We start from the raw sequence: 19,558 nt of genomic DNA on the forward strand, positions 1-19,558 counted from the left end.
TTGTCCGAAATAATTCTGCGAGGAACTTGAGGTGTTCTTTCTGTGACTCTGTGGGTTTCCTCCTGGTGATTCGGTTTCCACCCACAAACCAAACACACATGGGTAGGTGGACTGGCTGGGGGAAATTGTCCACAGATGTGAGTGACTGAGTTAGTGAAACTGTCCAAAAATTTGTGTGTGTGTGTGTGAGACTATGTGAGTGTGCATGTGACTGAATGAGAGTGTGAAATGATTTGTGGTGTCAATGCCTTGAACAGCGCAGATACCATTACCAAAGAATAGAGATTGTTCCAGGATTTGAAAGCACTGTTGTAAGCACCATACTCATTTGCAGTAAAAAGGTACACAGTCACACAATAAAGACACTCTTATGTCCAGTCAATTCATATTTATTCTGGCAGCCATTAACAATTCCAGATAATGTTTATAATCACTGCAGCTCTTGGTTTCCCCTATCCATTAATAAAAATCAGTGCAAGTGTCAAAAACTAATTAAAACGATGAGAGATATTCTGACTGTTACACAAAACTGTGGATTAGGGGACCTCTATGGTTAAGTCTGAAGTACTACACATAAGACTGGTTCTCCACTTGTAAGAATGGTAGATGCATGGGAAAGCAATGATGGGGGGAAAAAAGGTCTGCCACACAGTAAGCCATGTTTTTTAAGCCACAATAGCACACTACATCACTCGGTCCATTCATCTTTGGATCTGAATTGTATATTCACCCACACACTTTAAAAAATGCAAATCAAAACCCTTTGGTGTTCACTCAATATCTTCTACCAAAAATCATATAATAATGTGATGAGGTTCTTACCCAAGCTCCTTAAAAGAACCACTACACAGTACTATCATTATCTCTGTGTATATTAGGACTAATAATCCTTGGTCTGGGTCTTGGTCCACACAAGAAAATTTCAGTTGCTTTCCTGATCATAAAACCTCGCTCAGAGAACCTGCGGTAAATTACAAACATATGCTGAAACATTGGTATTTCATGTGTTTATAAATAGACTTATTATTAAACATTAACAACCAATGTAGCGGATATACCTCGGATTAAAAAAAACGCAAAAAATAATGCTCATGAAAGATATTAGAAAGTATTCATCAATTCATTTTCAAGTAAAAGATCAGGATTAATATCTGACTGAAGTGATATTAAAAATGAGTGTATGAGGAATGGGTTTGAAATGTTGAAGGTTAACCCTATGTTCACTGGGGTCACTGCCTAGCTAACGTTTAGAACGAGGGAAATCTAGGACAGAAATCAAAATGAAAACAATCACAAAAACGTATCTTCCTGCGTAACAATGAGAAATCAAATGAAGGAGATGTTTAAACCTGATTCACACACACAGCATCTGCACCACTCACTGCTGCCCCCTTGTGGTCATCCAGCACACACTTCTGGAGTAACCCAAGTCTTATCAACCAAAACTAAAATTGTCTGATGCTCTGAACTTGGTTCTCATCCTCCTCTGCACTGTGACAGCAGTAGTGGGCCTTCACCTCTAAGAGTAAGCCCACACTGTTATGCAAGAGTCGTCTCTCTTCAAATATAGGGCTGAACCCTAGGCATTTTATTTATAGACTTAATAAACAAAATAAAAATATTGTCTACCGAATACGGACGATTTTCTGTTGCTTTTCATGAGTATTTGGTCTACGTTCTGAAATTAGATCTAAAGCTCTGGCAGTTTAATAGGATTGTTTGCTGCTCCTACATGATTTTGTTTTAAAAGTGATTTTTGCTGTAGTCCCAACACCTAAACTGTGCTCACATACGTTTGTCATATGTGTAAGGAATTAATTTTACCATCCTCTACACCATAATTCTATTACCTGTGCAAGATTATGACTGCAAACTACAGACTCTTCACCACAGCCAGCTGTCAAGATGCTGGAGGCAGTAGCAGGACTGCTGGAGAATGGAAGTAAGCTCCCCATAACTCTGCTCTTTCCAGTTAGGAAGGAGGCGTTCATTATTAAGAGCCTGCAACTTGGGTGTCCCCTCTCGCAAGACCTGATACAGACAAGGCCACCTGCTCTGGATTCGAAGCCTGGTCCGCCGGTCTAGAGTTATCCCTCGCACAATCTTTTTGGCCCGCAGCTCTCGCAGCGCGGGCAGTTTGAGGCAAGAGAACACCAGACCGCGGCTGGGGGAGACATCAAGGAATTCCAAGGATAGGGATTCAAGAGTGTAGGAAATGCCCAGATTCCGAAGTGGCACGAGGACGTGGAGAGTAAGGGACTTGAGGTTGGGCAGTGATTTAGTCAGTGTCTGCAAGGTGCTCGGGCTCACACCTTTAAAAACCCAAAAGTACTTAAGTTCTAAGATGCGGAGGTGTTGAAACTGAGTTATTAAAGCTACAGAAGTCTCCGACCAATCAAAGTGCAGACGCATCTTGGTGATCCTGGGGCAGCTCTGGGATAGTCTGGCTAAAAGGATCTGAAAATTATTGACCTGGTCCATTTTGGTGATGTTGTCTTGGTGAGAGCTAGAGCTGGAGTGGACCCGGAGGTCCAGCGGTTCCAGCAATGTGAAAGTCCAGTTCAGGTCTAAATGACTGAGGTCCCTGCAGTGGACATTCTCCAGCAGGTGTGAAAGGAGCTCTCCCCACTTATTGCACTGGTCCCCTAGATCAAAGCTCGCTTTGAGGGTCAGCAGACTGGCCCCTCTGGAAATGAGGTGGTGAGTGTAATGGTGAACCCACGACTTCCAGCGCTCAAATTCCCTGTTGGACACCAGCAGTCCTTCCTGTCCGAGATGGAACACCCCACGGCGAGAGTAGTCTGCCACTCTCCAGAGTTTTCCAGAGCGCACCAGGCGGCTCCAGCTGGAACACACGAGCGCAGAGTTACACTTATCCAGCTCGCTGAGGAACGAAAGCACATGGAGCTGACACTCGACAGGCAGCAGGTTGAAGGGGAAGTAATCTTCGTCCGTCTTCAGACGCCTTCTCGAACCGACGGGAACGAGAGGTCTCTTCCTAGGAGGCATGATCATGGGCAGTAAATGTTTAAAGCTTGGAAGAGATCATGCCTCTGGTGCACTCCTTCACTTTGACATTCTTCCCTCACAACTCCTAAGAGAAACAGAGCACAGATTAACATTTCATATCCAGGGTAGTGAAACTGCACTTTGAACATTTATAATCCTGCTGCAAACATATCATACAACACAGTATATAAAAAAACATTCAAAGTTCATGTAAGTTTGATAACCGAGTCCAACGGCCCGTATACGGGTTGAACTTCTATATTGTTACCATCAGGTTTTAGGTTTAAAGGTTCAGTAAATGGTTTTATTGAGTTCTAACTAGAACAAATGAACTGGTAAATATAAAGAACATGATGTAAAAAGTTATTGTATCATTGGCATCTTTACAGCATCAGCAAGTGCATTTTGTGCCTGAGAAAACATGTCTGTCTTTGTTGTTATGGTTCACCCACTTGGCCACTGGAGGTCGCTTTTCCTAATGCACTAGTGCATTGGTTGATATTCATGATGCACCAGTTCTCGCAGCTAGTTAGGTGAACTACAATAAATAATAAAACAAAAACACAGACAGGCACTACAGAGTTATTTACTTTTCATCCTTATGGTCCTGACTATTTATATTTCAGCTGAGTGGTTATCTATTAAAGAAAGACATGGAGCCCTGCTGGTGATATCTTTTCAGAACAAAAATAAAGCATGGCAATGGCTTAATGTTTGGGAATTGCTAATTAAGGTTTGGGAATAGCATACTTAGTCCCATGTTGTATACAGTCATTCCCATGCATCAAATATCTTGTTGTCATTTGTTATTATGTTGTTGCTATGCATTAGGATCTTGTTCCCATGCATTAATAAGCATGGGTTATTTATTCATTAGGGCAATCAGGTGATGCATCACCAAAAGAAAAAGGGATGAAAGTTTCTAGCACATTCTACCACAAGGTCCTGCTAGCTGTGTCTTCTCGGTTTGACAGTAGATGTTTTTTTTCTTGGCTCTGAATATCAAGGTCCATTCACCATTAAGGTGCATTGCATACCGTACTGCCTCCTGTAGGTCTGGTGGAAAATCAGGCTTTTTATTTTTTCAAACTGTAGATGCTGCAGTGCAATCTCTATTAGCCCTTTTTCACCCATGTGAAATTGATTCTGTTCATTTTTTCAAATTAGGTTAGAGGGAAAAAAACCAATATTTCCACAGACATAAATTGATTCTCAAACCAGAAAATGTAATTCACAGCTGGAGCCAAGGAACAGGTTCTTCAGCTTGAACTGTGAGGGTGTCCACGGGCATGCAGAGCTAAATAAACTCTAAAAAGAGCATCAAATACAGCATTATCACACAGTGGAGCTGGACAAGTTCATTTGCAGTGTGTAATATTGTCCTCAATGCTGTGCTGTATAAAACCCAAAGAACGAGACCAGACTGTGTAACTTTTCTGTTTGAAATGGGAAAGTAGAAAACAGGAAATGACCTGGGATCCGATTTCTGATTCACAATGAAAAAAAAGCAAATAAAAGGAAATAAACCAGGAAAATGCTGCATTTGGGGCTGTGGTGAGTGTGACTCGAGGTGTGTTTCTCTGCTCTTCTCACTGTTCACAAGCTCAGAAGGATGGCTCAGAACTCGGTATCATTTAGATGTGTATTATTTACTACTCTGATTTGAACCCACTGTAAACAGTGACTCTTCCCTGACTCTATCCGTTTATATCTTGCACTTGGGCTGAATTCAGCCACTACTTTACTCACTATAATAGGGAACTGACTTTAGGAGGATACTGAATGCCATCTAGACGTTATTGGTAGTATTGCTATGAGGTGACCAGAAAAAAACAACTCTTCAGCGTTGTGTGACGGTGTTATAGTTTCCTGATTCATTTGTACATTAGTGTGCCAGATCTCTAGATGGCTAGCTTTTAATTGACCCACTTCAGCCGCCATTGCAACACTTATAATAAGCCAAATAAGTCAATAAATCGTTCGCACGCATTAATTTTATTATGAAGGGATGTCACCAGCTGGGCTCTGTATGTAGGCTATGTGACAGTAAACTGGAGAGCTACGTTAGCATTTAAAGATGTCAACAGATGTTCAGTTAAAAGTCCTTACCTCAGCCGAATGGGACATTCTCAAAACCTCACATTGTGCACTCAAGCACGAGGAGATCCATCGCGGTTAATGTTAGCCTGAGGGGGGGGGGTGTTTATTAAACCAGAGTCCTGGTTAGCAGCCCTAGCTCCTTAACGTTAACGATAGGTAAAAACAAGCGAAATGCTAGCGGGGTTTGCTAGTCCGGAGATCCAAAACGACAGAGATAACCGTTAAAGACACGCAGTCACCACCATAAAGGCTTCAGTTACATTAACACAGCTGGTCTGTGCTGACTCTGACCACAGCGAGTCTTTTATCTGTTATTAAAAGGTGAAGATAGTCATGGTAAAGTGCGGTTAGCTCTGTATCCGCTCTGAGAGGAGCTCTGTTGTGCATTGTAGCTGTGTGACGTCAGCGTGGTGAAAGAGAGCAGCTGAAGTTCATAGGACGCTTCTCGAACAGAAATTACCTTCAAACCTCTCTCAGATGTTTATACGGTGCTTGCTTCCAATAGAGAGGATTTATTGCAATTCGAATTTCATGAGATGTATTCAATTAGCCAGTAGCATGAAATAAAACATGTTGATTTTATTTAATTTTTATTTTATATTGTTTTTTTATATATCCCTCAGTCACTGAAAGTGTTATTTTCTGTCACTATCCTAAAACAACCGGATTAGCATGATTAGCAGATCATATTCTTAGAGAAATTAATGTTCATAAACATGTACCCAACACATTTACTGCCCCCCTACAAAAATCAATCAATAAATAAATAGATTAATAAAATTTCAAACATGATTCACAGAAAAAGCCTTAGGAGATATTAGACTAAACTTGTACAAAGTATCACGTACACATCAGTAATGCTTTATATATTTTGCGCTCAGTTATTAAAGGTGCACATGTACATTTCTGGAAGTGCCCATCAGTGTTATTGTAGTTCACCTGTCTCACCAACAGTGGTCACACATCCCAAATCCCAATGAGTGAAGAAGAACAGAAGAACCACAACTACAAAGAAGGCCATGCAGTTGGTCAAGCAGGATTCCTCAATCACAGAAAGCATATATACATCAGTCATATCATTTAAATGACTCCCTTGTTTCTACACTCATCAATTTTATCAGCTCCATATTTTTTATCATTTATCAGCCATACCAGTGCACTCTGGACAGACACAGCAGTGCTGCTGGAGATTTAAACCCTGTGCTCACTCACTGTCCACCCTACTAGACACACCTACCTTGTTAGTTCACTTTGTAGATGCAAAGTCAGTGCTCCACAGTTTGTGTTAGTCATCCTCAAGTCTTATATCGCTGGCCACAGGACTCTGTTGGATTCTCCCTGCAGCACTGATCATGATCCAAACAAATATATACCTGCTCTGTGGTGGTCCTGTGGGGGCTCAGACTACTGAAGTGGTGAAAGGGAATAACAAATTAAGCAAAACAACAGATGGACTGTAGTCTGTAATTGTAGAACCACAACGTGCGCCTGTGTGGTCGGTGGAGCTAGTAAAAAGGACAATGAGCAGGGAAAGAAGAGGGATAGTTTAATGTTTTGGCAGATCTGTGTAAAAATAGTGTTTTACAGGTTTTATAGTTGTACACACATTATGCAGCTTTTTAAAGATTTTAAGTAACCCCCCACCCCACCCCCCAACATTTAATCTGACACAATGTACCAAGGTTTTCCCTTCTACAATATGAAAGAAGACCTAACTGAGTAGATTATGTCTGGACTGTTTTAAAAAGCCCAAATCCTACATTCAGTTTAAATTTTCCAGTCCGGCGTTATATTACTTTTATTATTACTTGGCTGTGAGCATTTAATTATTTTGAAAAGCATAAACTGTGTTTTTGTGGATGTGCCTTTAAAACCATACAAGTGGTCTCAGTTCTGATTGGACACTGCATCATGAACAGGTTCAGTGAAATTAGAAATTAGATCAGAAAATCTGTCACTGGGATGGTACCGCTAGGTTTTTAGATGTGAAGCACCACAGGGAATTGGCTTGTACCTGTAACACACTCATTTACCTATGTACTCATATTTAAGAAATATTCCACAGGGGGCACCACCATTCACTGCTTCACATCAGTGACATGATGTGTCCTTGTAGATTGTAGTAAAGATTCAAATAAATTCGTTTTGGAGTATATCAGTTGCATTACTACATTGGCATAGGAATAATATCTCCATTAATATATACAAAAGAGTTTAGGAAGTCTAGTAATATAATTATCATATAACAATCATGAAACAGATGTTTCCTAAACTATCTTAAAAAAAACAACTTTTGTACACTTGTACAGACTTGTAGACTTTATTTTTATGACTGGTTGAGTAATAACAGTCATGATGATTTAAACATGACCAGGGTTTCCTCCTAGAGACAGAAAGAAAACAGAATTCAGTCTCTCCTTTCAAAGAAGGTTTCTGGAATTGCTAAAGTAGCACTAACATAATTCTGATAAACAGACCTGGGCTTCTTTACCCTTATGAACTATACAGGTTGCTGGTTGCTGGTTGTATTATTATGCCTTTATGACAGATATTTACAAATGAACACCATTCTGATATTTGTGGTTGATACACTCCTTTTGATTAAATATGATGTGTACCACTATAAAACTACTGTGTTCTGAATATTGTCGCTATTCAACAAAAAACGTGTATCTCCCAAAATAACGAATAAAACTTTGTAACTTTCAGTGGAAGTCACTGTAAAAAAGCACTTCTATTAGTTCATTCATCATGAAATCTTGACACAATGTGAAGGGCAAATACAGTGATAGACTTAAAATATACAAAAATGGTGATACATTCTTCCTCCAAGACGTGGACCACGTAGCCACCATGTCTTTTCAAACTGCTGCTAACACAACCCTGACCAATCAACACTCTTGAAGAACAATAAAGGCCCAGGGCCTATTTTCCCAAAAGCTTAGTGTGTTAATATAATTTTGTTGGCACAGAGGATCTTCGCCATTTAAGAATGATTTTTGTGCTAAGGTTCTTTCAGGACACTCAGCCCAGTTCTGTTACATCAGCCTACAAATGAGAGCTTGTGTCTTTTAACTTTTAGCTGCTGAATAGATGAGCAATTTAAACTTTGAAGCCACTGTGTTAAAGAATAAACTGAACTGAATTTCCATAAACCCTCTAAATATTTGTATTCACATAAGTAGTCTCCAGTACTGACTGCATGATTCTGAGAATGTTCAGTTTAATTGTTTTTACAATATTTAAAATGTAACATACATTTATTAATTTATAAAATGCATACTTCCTGCTAAATATGTGTAGTTTGTGTAAACAGCCTGTAAAATGTAAACAACAAATTTCTTTTGGTAGTACAACAACATGCGTCATCTTGATTTCAACATTATAGCATCTAGGTTGAAGAAGGTGAGGAAAACATTTTCGCTCTTGGTCTCCCCCTACAGTTACAGAGTGTAATTATTTTTAGAGCACTGTCCTGAAATCAGGGGATAGGTGGTGGGTTCTGTGCTAAGCCTGGAGTAGCAATGGCAGAGACTCCATTCTCCCTGTTACAGGTCAGTGAAAAATCACAATGTTTTGAGGCAGTAATTTATATTAGCAGTAATAAGATAAAAATGCTACTAATGTTCTTTTATTTAAGCAAAACTCTAACTAAACTATTGACCACCTCCACACCCCTAACCCCAAACAACACTCACTCACGCTCCCAAGGCTAACCCATCAACACCTAATCAGTTCAGGGGCAAACTCCCATTAACATCTCGAGCTGTCACCCTCAGCTCCCTGTAGCTGTACTGGGTGTGTCTGAGTTCTTCTGGGTTAAAGGGTGACAGGGCCTTGCCATTGGTTTCCAGCACTCTCTTCTGACCACACCATCACACATGCAGCACTTTCCTTTCCCTACTGTCATGCTTTGCCATTGTCATGATCACCATTTTCCATGTTGCCATTGCTGGGGTGTACTGCCCATAAGTGACACACACAACAGATAGAGGCACTTCTGCTTTAAATGCATTTCTGCTTATGTTCACTTTTTTTAACCAATAAAAAAAAACTGTATAAACTTTATCACCATTTGTCAAAACTGCATCTATATTTACTTTTTATTTTCTGTGGCAAGGCATTGTCTTACTCTTTGCTGTAGTGGTGTATTATTTATTTTTGGTAGATTGTATTATTATAAGTGGCTATAAGAAAACAAATATCACTATGAGCAATAACTAAATTGTCTGTTGTGCAGCTCACGTTGTTTTTATATATTTTTAAAACTGTCTTTAACTACGTGAAATAAAAGTTCTGACTTACAGCTTTAGTTGCTCAAAACTTTGGAAAGACTCTGGGGAAATGGGAAATGTAGTGCCTGTAGTTTATTTGTGTGGTGTGTGCTGTAGTTCTGCACAGCAATCCAGGACACAATTGACTAATTTACCACCGTGATTTCAGTGGGGCACAGCAACATTTTACTGGGACACATGACATATTGGGTCTAGTGACGCCCCACTGATTGTCCTTTCCATTAAGCACTGAGCTTTCTGCTGTCACTGTCTCTTCAGCTCTCAGACCCAGGTGGACGTTGCCTTAGTCAGACTACACTCGGACAAAGCTGTCATCTTCAGTTCACTCCTGGGCCCTTGGCTGCCTGGCTCTCAGGCTTGGAGCAGACATGATGTACCCTGTGCTGTGAAGCTCAGTGAAACATTGCTGAATCTCTTTAAACTCCATGGTTACCTCCCACTTCAGACACCATGTGGTTTGCACATCAAAGAAGGCAATGAAAACATAGCACTTGGGCAGAAATGCTTTTAATAACAAGCTATTCCCTTAAAGGCAATGTTGACGATTGTGGGGAACTGCTGTTCTCTCTGGTTAGTTACGTTCAGATGCTCTGTGTTGTTAAATGTTGAACCGTATGTTTAAGCCACCATTTGTATGTGGCTGAATTCTTTCATTTTCATTCACTGTTTGAATTACCACAGAAACTCATTTGAAATTCGAGTTGATTTGTTTCTTTAGCACTTTCTGTCTGTGTTTACTCTCATGCAGTTATTGGTCTCTTGAATTTAGAGTCAGGTCCACCTTAAGACAAAAATTAGTCAATATTACCCACCTATGGAGCAGAATTGGAGCAATTTTCTCATCTTGTTTCATGCTTTTCAACATTTGTAGGTCTTTCCTAAAACACTCCAGATGTTTTTCTGCAGTGCACAATATTTACAATGTTTATAAACAACAACAACAATGTGAGTGTTAAATTATTACACTACCAGTGTTCATTTAGCACAAATAGTGTTGATTTAACACTGGTGAATTTGCTGTGTACAGAAATATGACAGTTGGGGAATTACAATTGGATACGACACACAGGGACAGTAGCTTATCACAGCATAAACAAAGCACTGTCAGCACACACAGAACACAGCAACACGGAAAATTAAACACAACTATATTTTACCTACAAGAAAAAAACATCAGTACAGCATCAATTTTAATTGGGGTCCCAGGGCGCTTAGAGTTGCTGAACATATCCCCCGTCCTGATGTCCCATGTGGAGCTGGGGATGGACTACACAGTTTAACTGAATTATGCTGAGCTTAATGTGAGAAAATATGTTGTATTAAGAAATAATGATGTCTCTCTCTCTCTCTCCCCTGTAAGTCCTCTCTTCTAAAACGTCAGGTTTATTGAAGACATTTGTTAATGTTAGAGTAGAGAAGTTTTTTTGCCGGTGAGAGACTGGGCGAGACACTCTGAGAGGGTGGATGTTGTTGCTATGAACGCCAGAGCTGAGCTGCGCAGCTCGTGTGTGTGTGTGTATGTATGTATGTGTGTATGTGTGTGTGTGTGTGTGTGTATGTATGTATGTATGTGTGTCTGTGTCTCTCTCTCTCTTTATGATTGTGTGTGTGTGTGTGTATGTTAAAGGGCAATAACAGTGCGCTCCTCTATGTACCCCTCCGAGTTTACTGGACATTAGTTGTGTTTCATAATCTCCTCCTCGACGGTAGGAGAGTAGGACTGAACTCCTCTGTATAGGAGCTCTACAGAAGAGGGACGGTGTTTGTTTATCTCTCTCCCTCTCTCTCTCCCTCACTCTCTCTCTCACTCGGCGCCATCTTGAATTTTAATGTAAATTATCTGCCAATTTTCTTGTTTTTCTTTATGGCATATTCCCTGAGCCTCTTTCCTCGCTCTGAGCTCCTGTAGCAGAGGACGGCGGCCGTGGGGAAGCGAGTGGGGTGAGTACAGAAGCGCTGATTTACCCGTTTGTCATATCGTTCACTATTGGACACTTTCCGGGTGCGTTTGTAGCCGACAGGGCGGTTAGCCACTGAGCTAACGGCTAGCATAGTTAGCACGGGTGGCTTTTTACAGCTCCCTTTATTACGGTAGGATTACTTAGTGTCGGTTTGTGTAGGCAAAACCGCGTTAGAAGATTAGACCTGCGACGGTTTGATATCAGTTTCTCCTGTGTGGACATTATTGTATTATTCTAGGCGCTATCGGGGGCTGAGTCTCAAACAGTTCCGTGTGCCCTCCCTAGTGCTCACTATAGACCTTAACCCTTGAGCCCTATGCGTGTTATTATTATTGTTTAGGGTGCTGGGTATCGATTTATTACAGACTTAGCAGTCATGGTTTTTAAAATTCGCCCAGAGAGCAATGTAACAAAGGAAATTGCGGTTTTACAAGTTGGATAAACTTAAGTTAACATGTGGGCCTATGAACAGTGGCTTTATAGGGTTAAAACAAAGGCTCCTGCACAAAAACAGTGCATTTTGTTTGCAGGAAAGGGTCTCTGTGGATTCAGGGATATAAATACAGTGTAGCGTTTGCCCGGCAGAAAGTTACATATTATTAACATTATATAAATTAGACCATTAACTCGTGTAGGGCAGTCTGCTAAAAAGTGTTGCCCCGTGTGAGATAGGGCCGCTGTGTTAAGTTTAGTTTATCTGGGCCTGACAGAGGAGAGCGAGAGAGTACTTGTTGTTGTAGGAGAACAGAAAGAAAGTGTGTGTGTGTGGTTCTTTTCAGTGTCAGGGCCCGTGTCTGTGCTGAAGCTCGGACCAGCTGCCGTGCTCTCCACTTCTCAGCCGAGCTATGTGCTAAACCTTATCTCAAACAAGCAAACCATTCTCTGTGGCCTCTTTCGAGGCGAGAATTTGACGGACTGTGGCCGGTAAGTAGGACTCTAGTTTCGCCTCACATTCCCGTGTTTTATCTTGTCTTGGCCTCCTTTCCTGATGGGATGTGTTTAAAGGGACAATAGATTTACAGAGCTAACGTTATAGGTCCAGTGGGCTGCGTCTCAATTCGCTACATACTCCCTAAGAAGTACACTATGTAGGTCATAAATCAACGTCCAGTCCTTTACACGCCATATAATACATTTTGCGACCTTATGCAAAGCCAAGGGTATTCAGACACGACTTATCTTAGCAAATGTGGTGCAATATTTGTGTGTAGAAGCCAGTTTTAAGACCAAAGGTGTGTGTGTGTGTGTATTTAAGGAGTACAGAGTAATTTGAGACACTCATTAATCCCTACTTAGAATACAGCGACTGTGATGTTCTGTAACAACACTGATAGTAGCCGATACTATAAGTCATAACCAAGTAAAAAGTAGTTACTAAGAGTTAAATGTTTGGAAACTGTGGCTTTAAATGGTGTTTCAGCCGCCTAGTTTAATTTCCCTGGGCCACCACTTGGTGGCAGTCTGTGCTCACTATTAATGGCGGATAATGGGACCTCAAGCAGCATCTTAAGCATCAGGGTTTTGCTGTAAAGAGACCTGTCTGCTTTTCCGGTTATTAAAGATGCAACCGTTCGTGCATATTTTGTGATTGCTGCACAGACACAAGCTTAAATGCCATGACTCTTGCATGGTATGTCTCTCAGGTGCTGTCAACCTTTTGCAATGAATCAACACAACTTATAGTTCTTACCACAGCCCTGGTTTAAGACCAGTCTCTTATATCATCCCTGTCAGCTGCAAACATGTATCTCCTTTTTTGTGGATTAGTTTACTACATCATTTGGACACAACAGAGGTTATTCACACTGTGTGACGTGTACATGATGAATCGACCAATAGAAATGCTCCAAAATAAATCTGATATAAAATTGACTTCTATTGTAGATTAAGAAGGGTATTTCCTTCTTGTTGTTAATGTTGCTATTTTGAAGATTCATGTTTTTCACTGGACAGCGACAGTGGACAAACTTACATACACACACATTTCAAGGCGGACATACACAGTTTGGGGGGGGTGGGTAACCTCAAGAGCAGCATTCATATTTATAAATTGTGCCATATATCCTTTACCCTGAATGCTGTTTATCTTTTTAAAACTCATTTAAAGATGCAATAGCCAGTATCACAAACAAGCACCTGCCTGTGTTATGTAGTTCTCTTACGTAGCCACCAAGGTCACACATCCCAAATCTTAAAAAAATGCACTAGTGCAGCAAAATAGACAAAACACATCAGCCAAGACAGCCACCCAGTTCTAGAGTGTGGTGTTTCAACAAGGTCTTATCAGGTGCAGAATATAATGCTAGTCTATCATAGTCTTTAGGGTAAAAAATTGGATGTTTAATGTCATGTTGTCCCTTGTAACTTTGAGATTACTTTATGTTTTAGTGCTTAAAGGGGGACTAATATTTACACTGATGGTCCTTTTCCAGCCTCGGTGCATTTAGTAGTCAGTATGTAATACATATGAAACATTTACCTGTAGTAGAATGGCTTTTTATTTGCACTGAATTAGTAATGTTTGTTTGTTTGTTTGTTTTTTCACAGGCAGAAGTTGTTCTTGGGTCAACAGTAGAGTTTACGGTCTGTGGTGTGTCTTCAAACTGCTCATGCAAGTAGGAGACAAAACCGAGGTGCACTGCTTCCCTCCACGTTGCATGGTTCCTCATAAGTACATAGAAGCTAAATGCACCTACACCAGGGAGCTAGCTGGCATGAAGTAGATGGGAGAAACCAAGAACATGGTGCTGAATGGCAGGAGAAATGGCAGTAGGTTCTCCAATGATCAGCCTGTTGGGAAGACCAGGCTGCAGAACACACAGAGGGCCCATCTGCGCCAGAGCAAGGGCTCCCCTAGTGGCAGGAGATGCAGCAGACGTAAGTGCTTCGGTAAAATCACTCTGAAGAGTAACAGCATGGGACTGCAGAGCCGGATTAAATGTTATATAATCTCAAAGGCTTTGTTTGTATGCCAAACTATAGCTTCCTATATAGTCAGTCCTCCTTAAAACATTAAGTTGGCATAAACACAGATATGTCTGAGTCATTTTTCACAGTTATGCCCAGCTTCACATTTATATCAGTGCTGCTTTATCGATCCTCAGGATTCAGTGGGGCAGCTGCAGAACCAGAGAGGCGTCATGTGCCTTCCTCTGGGATGACAGCGAAGGAGCTATGTGAATATGATGATCTGTCCACCAGCCTGATCCTGGACCCTTACCTGGGATTCCAGACCCACAAAATGAACACCAGGTTTGTATTTCTGAAGGTCATTGTGATGGTCAAACACTGGATTGAGTGATAAATGTTGCGCAGAGTGTTGGTGTCTGTAACCTTAAAGTGATTTACCATTTTTAGGTTTCGGCCAATCAAGGGTAGACAAGCAGAGCTTAGGGAAGTGATTGCACGCTTCAAGAAGAATGATAACTTGGAGAAGGCCTTCCAGGCTTTGACTTCTGGAGACTGGAGCAGGCACCACTTCCTCAATAAAACCAAGGCCCAGGAGAAGCTCTTCAAAGCACATGTACATTTTACTATAAATATAAACAGTTTCATCCTCTTGTAGTGCACACATTTAAGTTGTATTTCTGTTGTCTTGCTTGACCATACATTCTCGTTTTCTTGCAGGTTTATGTTTACTTGCGTATGTTTGCAACAGACAGTGGGTTTGAGATTCTTCCATGCAATCGCTACTCATCAGAGCAAAACGGAGCCAAAATTGTAGCAACAAAAGATTGGTGAGTGTTACAGACTCGTTAAGGCTTCGTCTTTATCTAAAAACGAAATAGTTCATGATCCTTGTTTTTTTCACTGTTCTTCCATTAGGAAAAGGAATGATAAAATTGAACACTTGGTTGGCTGCATTGCTGAGCTTTCTGCGAGCGAAGAAAAGATGTTGTTGCGACACGGAGAGAATGACTTCAGCGTCATGTATTCCACTCGCAAGAACTGTGCTCAACTTTGGCTGGGACCTGCTGCCTTTATTAATCACGGTACATACACTGTATTTTTGTCGTCATACCAAAAGGAAAATAACAACAGATTTAGACATTTCCAAACAGATTTATTTTTAGTCCTATCCAAATATTTTAATCAAAATACCTTTTTTAATTTGTAATTTTTGTTTGCAGACAGGTTAAATACACTAGTACTATCAGGGCTATACATTATTGTTAGAGGCGATATAGGGTTTTTTACAGTGGAAAGGGAGGCAAAAGCAGGAAATCCAGCAGCAAGACATAGTGAAGGAGAAAAGAGGCACTAGAAAGGCAGGTAAATACAAGAACACAGACGGGTATTTTAAAGGAAGTTGCTGAATAGGGGATGTGCTTTGGCGTAGAGAATGAGGAAATCCTTCAACCTCTTTTCTAAATGCATTATGTAATATACTGTCATGAATGTTTTATATGTTTTCTGTTTTAACCACCATCTCACCTCTCCACATACTTTCATACTCTCAAATATGTGTAAACCTCCATAGCTCAGTCATTCATAAAACATAATCAGTGTCTTAAACAAGGACTTTACAGTTGCTTGATAATGTAATTAAGCCACATTTGTGTCATTCTTTCTTTTACAGACTGTCGGCCAAATTGCAAGGTGAGTACACGTTTGGCAAAGGATCATTGCTTTCTATCAATATTAACTTACTTTGGTTGCAAAAACTGAAAAGGCTGATGGGAGGGTTTGTTACAGTTTGTATCAACAGGTCGAGACACTGCGTGTGTGAAGGTCCTTCGGGACATCGAACCAGGGGAAGAGATCTCATGCTACTATGGAGATGGCTTTTTTGGTGAAAACAATGAGTTCTGTGAATGCTACACTTGTGAAAGGTACTTTCTCATTGCCCTTTAATTCCTAATGTGTGAACGTCTGGTCGAAATATGTTCTTAGTTTGCTAATTTTGCTGTCATTTCAGGCGTGGCACAGGTGCTTTTAAGTCAAAAGCAGGGCTTCCAGTTGAGGTCCCTGTGATCAATAGCAAGTATGGGCTGAGGGAGACTGACAAGCGACTCAACAGGCTGAAGAAGCTAGGGGAGGGCAGCAGGAACTCGGACAGTCAGTCTGTGGCCTCCACGGAAGCAGAGTCTCAGGAACCAAGGAGTGGACAAACATGTAAAGGCATGTGAAGACTGGGCTTTAATGTCACATTAATGTGTTTGGTTTGACCTTGTAAAAGATCATTGAAAGAGATGGGTTACTTTTTTTTTCTTATGTTAATCTAGCATTACGAAGGAGGACATCGCAGCCCTGTCTCAAAAAGCACGGCAAAGCCAGAGCTGCAACGAGACAAACTCCGTCAAGCACTCCTACCTCTACCTCATCCACTAAACGAAGTCAAACAAACAGCTCCAGTTTACCAAAGAGACTTAAATCTAAGCCCACGCAGCCTTTGTCTAAGGGAAGGATGTGGTGTCGAGCACCAGAACTGAAAGGCCCAAGCCGAGCAAGTGCTGGGACTTTAAGTCTCAAGCAGTCCTCCAGGAGAGAGGCAGAGAGACGAGGGCACACTCAGCTCTCCAACTCTAGGGGCAGTGTGACACGTGCTGCTGTTCATGAAAACAGTCAGAATCCCTCAAAAGGTGCTTCAGCAGGCAAGGACGCTGTGTCTTGCCCTTACAGAACTCGTAGGTCCACCAGGACCTCTCTTGGTGCTCAGGAGGCTGCTGCAGGTGGCAGGCGAAGGCTAAAGTCAAGCAGCCCAGCCAAGCTAACTGACAGTGTGGCTCTCAAGATGGAGCCTGGTGACCCTGTTCCGGTGACACTCGGACACCAGATGAACACCCCTAGCCTCGAAGCTAGTTGTCCCAGGAAAGGGACCTGCCCCAGGAGGAGGAGGACAATAAAACAGGAGGACATGGGGGGTTCCTATGGGGATGATTTCCTCCAGGAGGGTGTCCCAGATTTGCGGCATGCTGCCAGGGCTGCTGATGTGGCAGACTGTGGGAAAGTGTCGCTCGGCCTTCCGGGCCACCACCAGCACTACAACGGCTCGACCAAGAGTGGGAGGCCACTGCGGCGTGGAAAGGGCAAGAAGAAACGGCGCATCACACGCTATGATGCCCAGCTCATTCTGGAGAACAACACAGGCATCCCGAAGTTGACTCTGCGCCGGCGGAGGGACAGCAGCAGCAGCAATAAAGCAGACCCCCGGGACGCCAAGCCCTCACACCCCAAGTCCAGCTCCTCAAAAATCAGCATCAAGTTCAGCAAGGAACGTGAAAAGGAACGCAGTGGCTCTTATGTGGCCAAGTTGAACAATGGCTTTGGCCATGGCTCTCACAGCAGCTCCACCAAGTTGAAGATTCAGCTGAAACGCGAGGAAGACGGCACGGGACTGCGGCGAACCTACCCTGACGATGTCACCTTCACAGGCATTGTTAAGAGGGAGGCCGGGGAGGTGCTTGAGCACGAGATGGGGGCTCAGGTGGGGCAGAACATTGAGGAGGACTCCCTGACTTCTGAGGACGAGGAGGAGGACTACTTTGACAACGAGGATGATTTCATCCCACTTCCACCAGCGAAACGCCTGCGTCTAATCGTGGGCAAAGATTCCATAGACATCGACATCTCCTCTAGAAGAAGAGAGGACCAGTCGCTCAGACTCAATGCATAAGCTGTGTAAATAACCCTTGTTCCTACCAATCATGTGTTCTTTTGAATTATGTAATTTAAAAGGGGCGAGGAAATGGCAAATGTACAATTAAAATTGACACAGAATATCTTTCTCTACATTTTAGTGATGGCACTTCTTTATTGTTTATTCCTTATGAATATAAATATTGTAAAAATGTACAGATATGTATGAATTCTATCCAAGCCAGTTTAATGTGCAGATGTTTGTCAGCGTTTTGTCCAGCTTTGCTGTTTTATCCCATTTATTGGAATAGTTTAATCAAAAACACTAATGTCAAATCAAAGCTTGCGGTTGTCTACATATTGCTAATATGTCCTGCAAGCTTTCATTTCTTTTCTGGCAATGTAGGTATTTTGGTAGAACTATTCCTTTAACATCTCAGCCTGCTGAGAGGGCAAACAAGGGCTGGAGTCCCTTCATCCTCTTTGGGAAACACAATGCATGAATCCACCTCAGAAGTTCAGCATCAGTTTTTTGATTTCTGACAGTGGTGTGCTGAAGGATCGTGTGTTTCACTCGTCATGTCTAAAGGGAATAGTGGAAAAAATATCTATGTACAGATGGGCGACAAAAACTAAAATTCTCTCCACTTGAATTTTTTTTTTGTGTTTAGTCTCTTTGTAACATGTATCTGATATTTTGGCCGTCCAAGGCCATGGTGCTCATTGTTGTGGCCTGGTGCTGGTCCATTAAAATATTAAGACACCCGAAACAGTGTGTGAACATCAGACATGTTTGACCTCTGAAATCCCATAGAAAGTATTTCAAAGACAAATTGAAAGAAATTGATGTGTATTTATTTTTTTAGCATTATTAGTTTATTTTATTTTAATATTATTTTTTTTTGTAATTGGCCCAATCTTAAATTTGTCCCCCATTTTCTCTGTGGCTTTGTGCTTTGCCATCGAAGTAACTATACAGAGTAGTGTTTAGCTTTTTAAGTACTCACCATATGAGTAGGCAGCTGATATGTTCTTTTTTTATACATATATTTTTTTTTCTTCTGTCTGGTACACATATTACTGTCACGGGTTGCCAGATTCTGATTTTCATAATGATCTCAAAATTCTCCCAACCTGTTATTCTTAGATGAAAATCATGAAAGTATCAATACTGTGGGATGTATACATGCATTTTGGGGGGCTTGCTCACTCTGTATATTCTGGGACTTGTTTTTATTTAACTGTTTTGAGTACTTGAAAACAATATAAAAGTCATTTTCAAGATTTGCTGCTGTCTACACGTGTCCTCGGTCCAGATCTGTGAGTTGGGTAACGAGTCTTCATAGTAGTTCAATTCCGTGTAATTCATGACTTTGTAGACGTGATTATACTATCCTCCTGAGTGTAGGATGAGGCAATAGTACTTTAACATGAATGCTTTTTCAAACACAGTATTGGCAGTTTGTCAAATCCATTTTCAGGTCACATGTAGTTAGTCTGTACATGTGACTGTCACGGGCTCATCTGAGTCATGGCTCAAGAGCAATTATGTCACTAGGAGTCATCATATTGTATATACATCAATATCATATCGCTTATCACATGGATGCACTT

General features: G+C 41.3%; 2 protein-coding genes across 5 annotated transcripts; one reads left to right on the forward strand and one right to left on the reverse strand.

The window, feature by feature from the left end:
- Positions 1-380: 380 nt before the first annotated feature.
- Positions 381-5,489, reverse strand: si:dkey-12e7.1 (uncharacterized protein LOC557553 homolog). 2 transcript variants are annotated; one of them, XM_066685090.1, is made up of 3 exons: positions 5,119-5,489; positions 3,462-3,547; positions 381-3,094 (listed from the first exon to the last, which is right to left on the reverse strand). In XM_066685090.1, the coding sequence occupies exon 3, from the start codon at positions 3,013-3,015 to the stop codon at positions 1,885-1,887; it is 1,131 nt and encodes a 376-aa protein (XP_066541187.1). In that variant the 5' UTR covers positions 3,016-3,094; positions 3,462-3,547; positions 5,119-5,489; the 3' UTR covers positions 381-1,884. The 2 variants fall into 2 exon arrangements, with proteins under 2 accessions (XP_066541187.1, XP_066541188.1); XM_066685091.1 differs by lacking the exon at positions 3,462-3,547.
- Positions 5,490-11,079: 5,590 nt separating this feature from the next.
- On the forward strand, positions 11,080-19,212 carry kmt5b (lysine methyltransferase 5B). 3 transcript variants are annotated; one of them, XM_066685058.1, is made up of 11 exons: positions 11,080-11,345; positions 12,145-12,289; positions 13,913-14,242; positions 14,470-14,617; positions 14,723-14,888; positions 14,993-15,102; positions 15,191-15,357; positions 15,945-15,964; positions 16,061-16,197; positions 16,284-16,486; positions 16,591-19,212. In XM_066685058.1, exons 3-11 carry the CDS (start codon positions 14,089-14,091, stop codon positions 17,979-17,981), a joined length of 2,496 nt encoding a protein of 831 aa, XP_066541155.1. In that variant the 5' UTR covers positions 11,080-11,345; positions 12,145-12,289; positions 13,913-14,088; the 3' UTR covers positions 17,982-19,212. The 3 variants fall into 3 exon arrangements, with proteins under 3 accessions (XP_066541155.1, XP_066541156.1, XP_066541153.1); XM_066685059.1 differs by lacking the exon at positions 12,145-12,289; XM_066685056.1 differs by lacking the exon at positions 11,080-11,345 and having other exon boundaries at positions 11,362-12,289.
- Positions 19,213-19,558: the final 346 nt, after the last annotated feature.

Source organism: Hoplias malabaricus, chromosome 11 (assembly GCF_029633855.1).
Source record: "Hoplias malabaricus isolate fHopMal1 chromosome 11, fHopMal1.hap1, whole genome shotgun sequence".
NCBI lineage: Eukaryota > Metazoa > Chordata > Actinopteri > Characiformes > Erythrinidae > Hoplias > Hoplias malabaricus.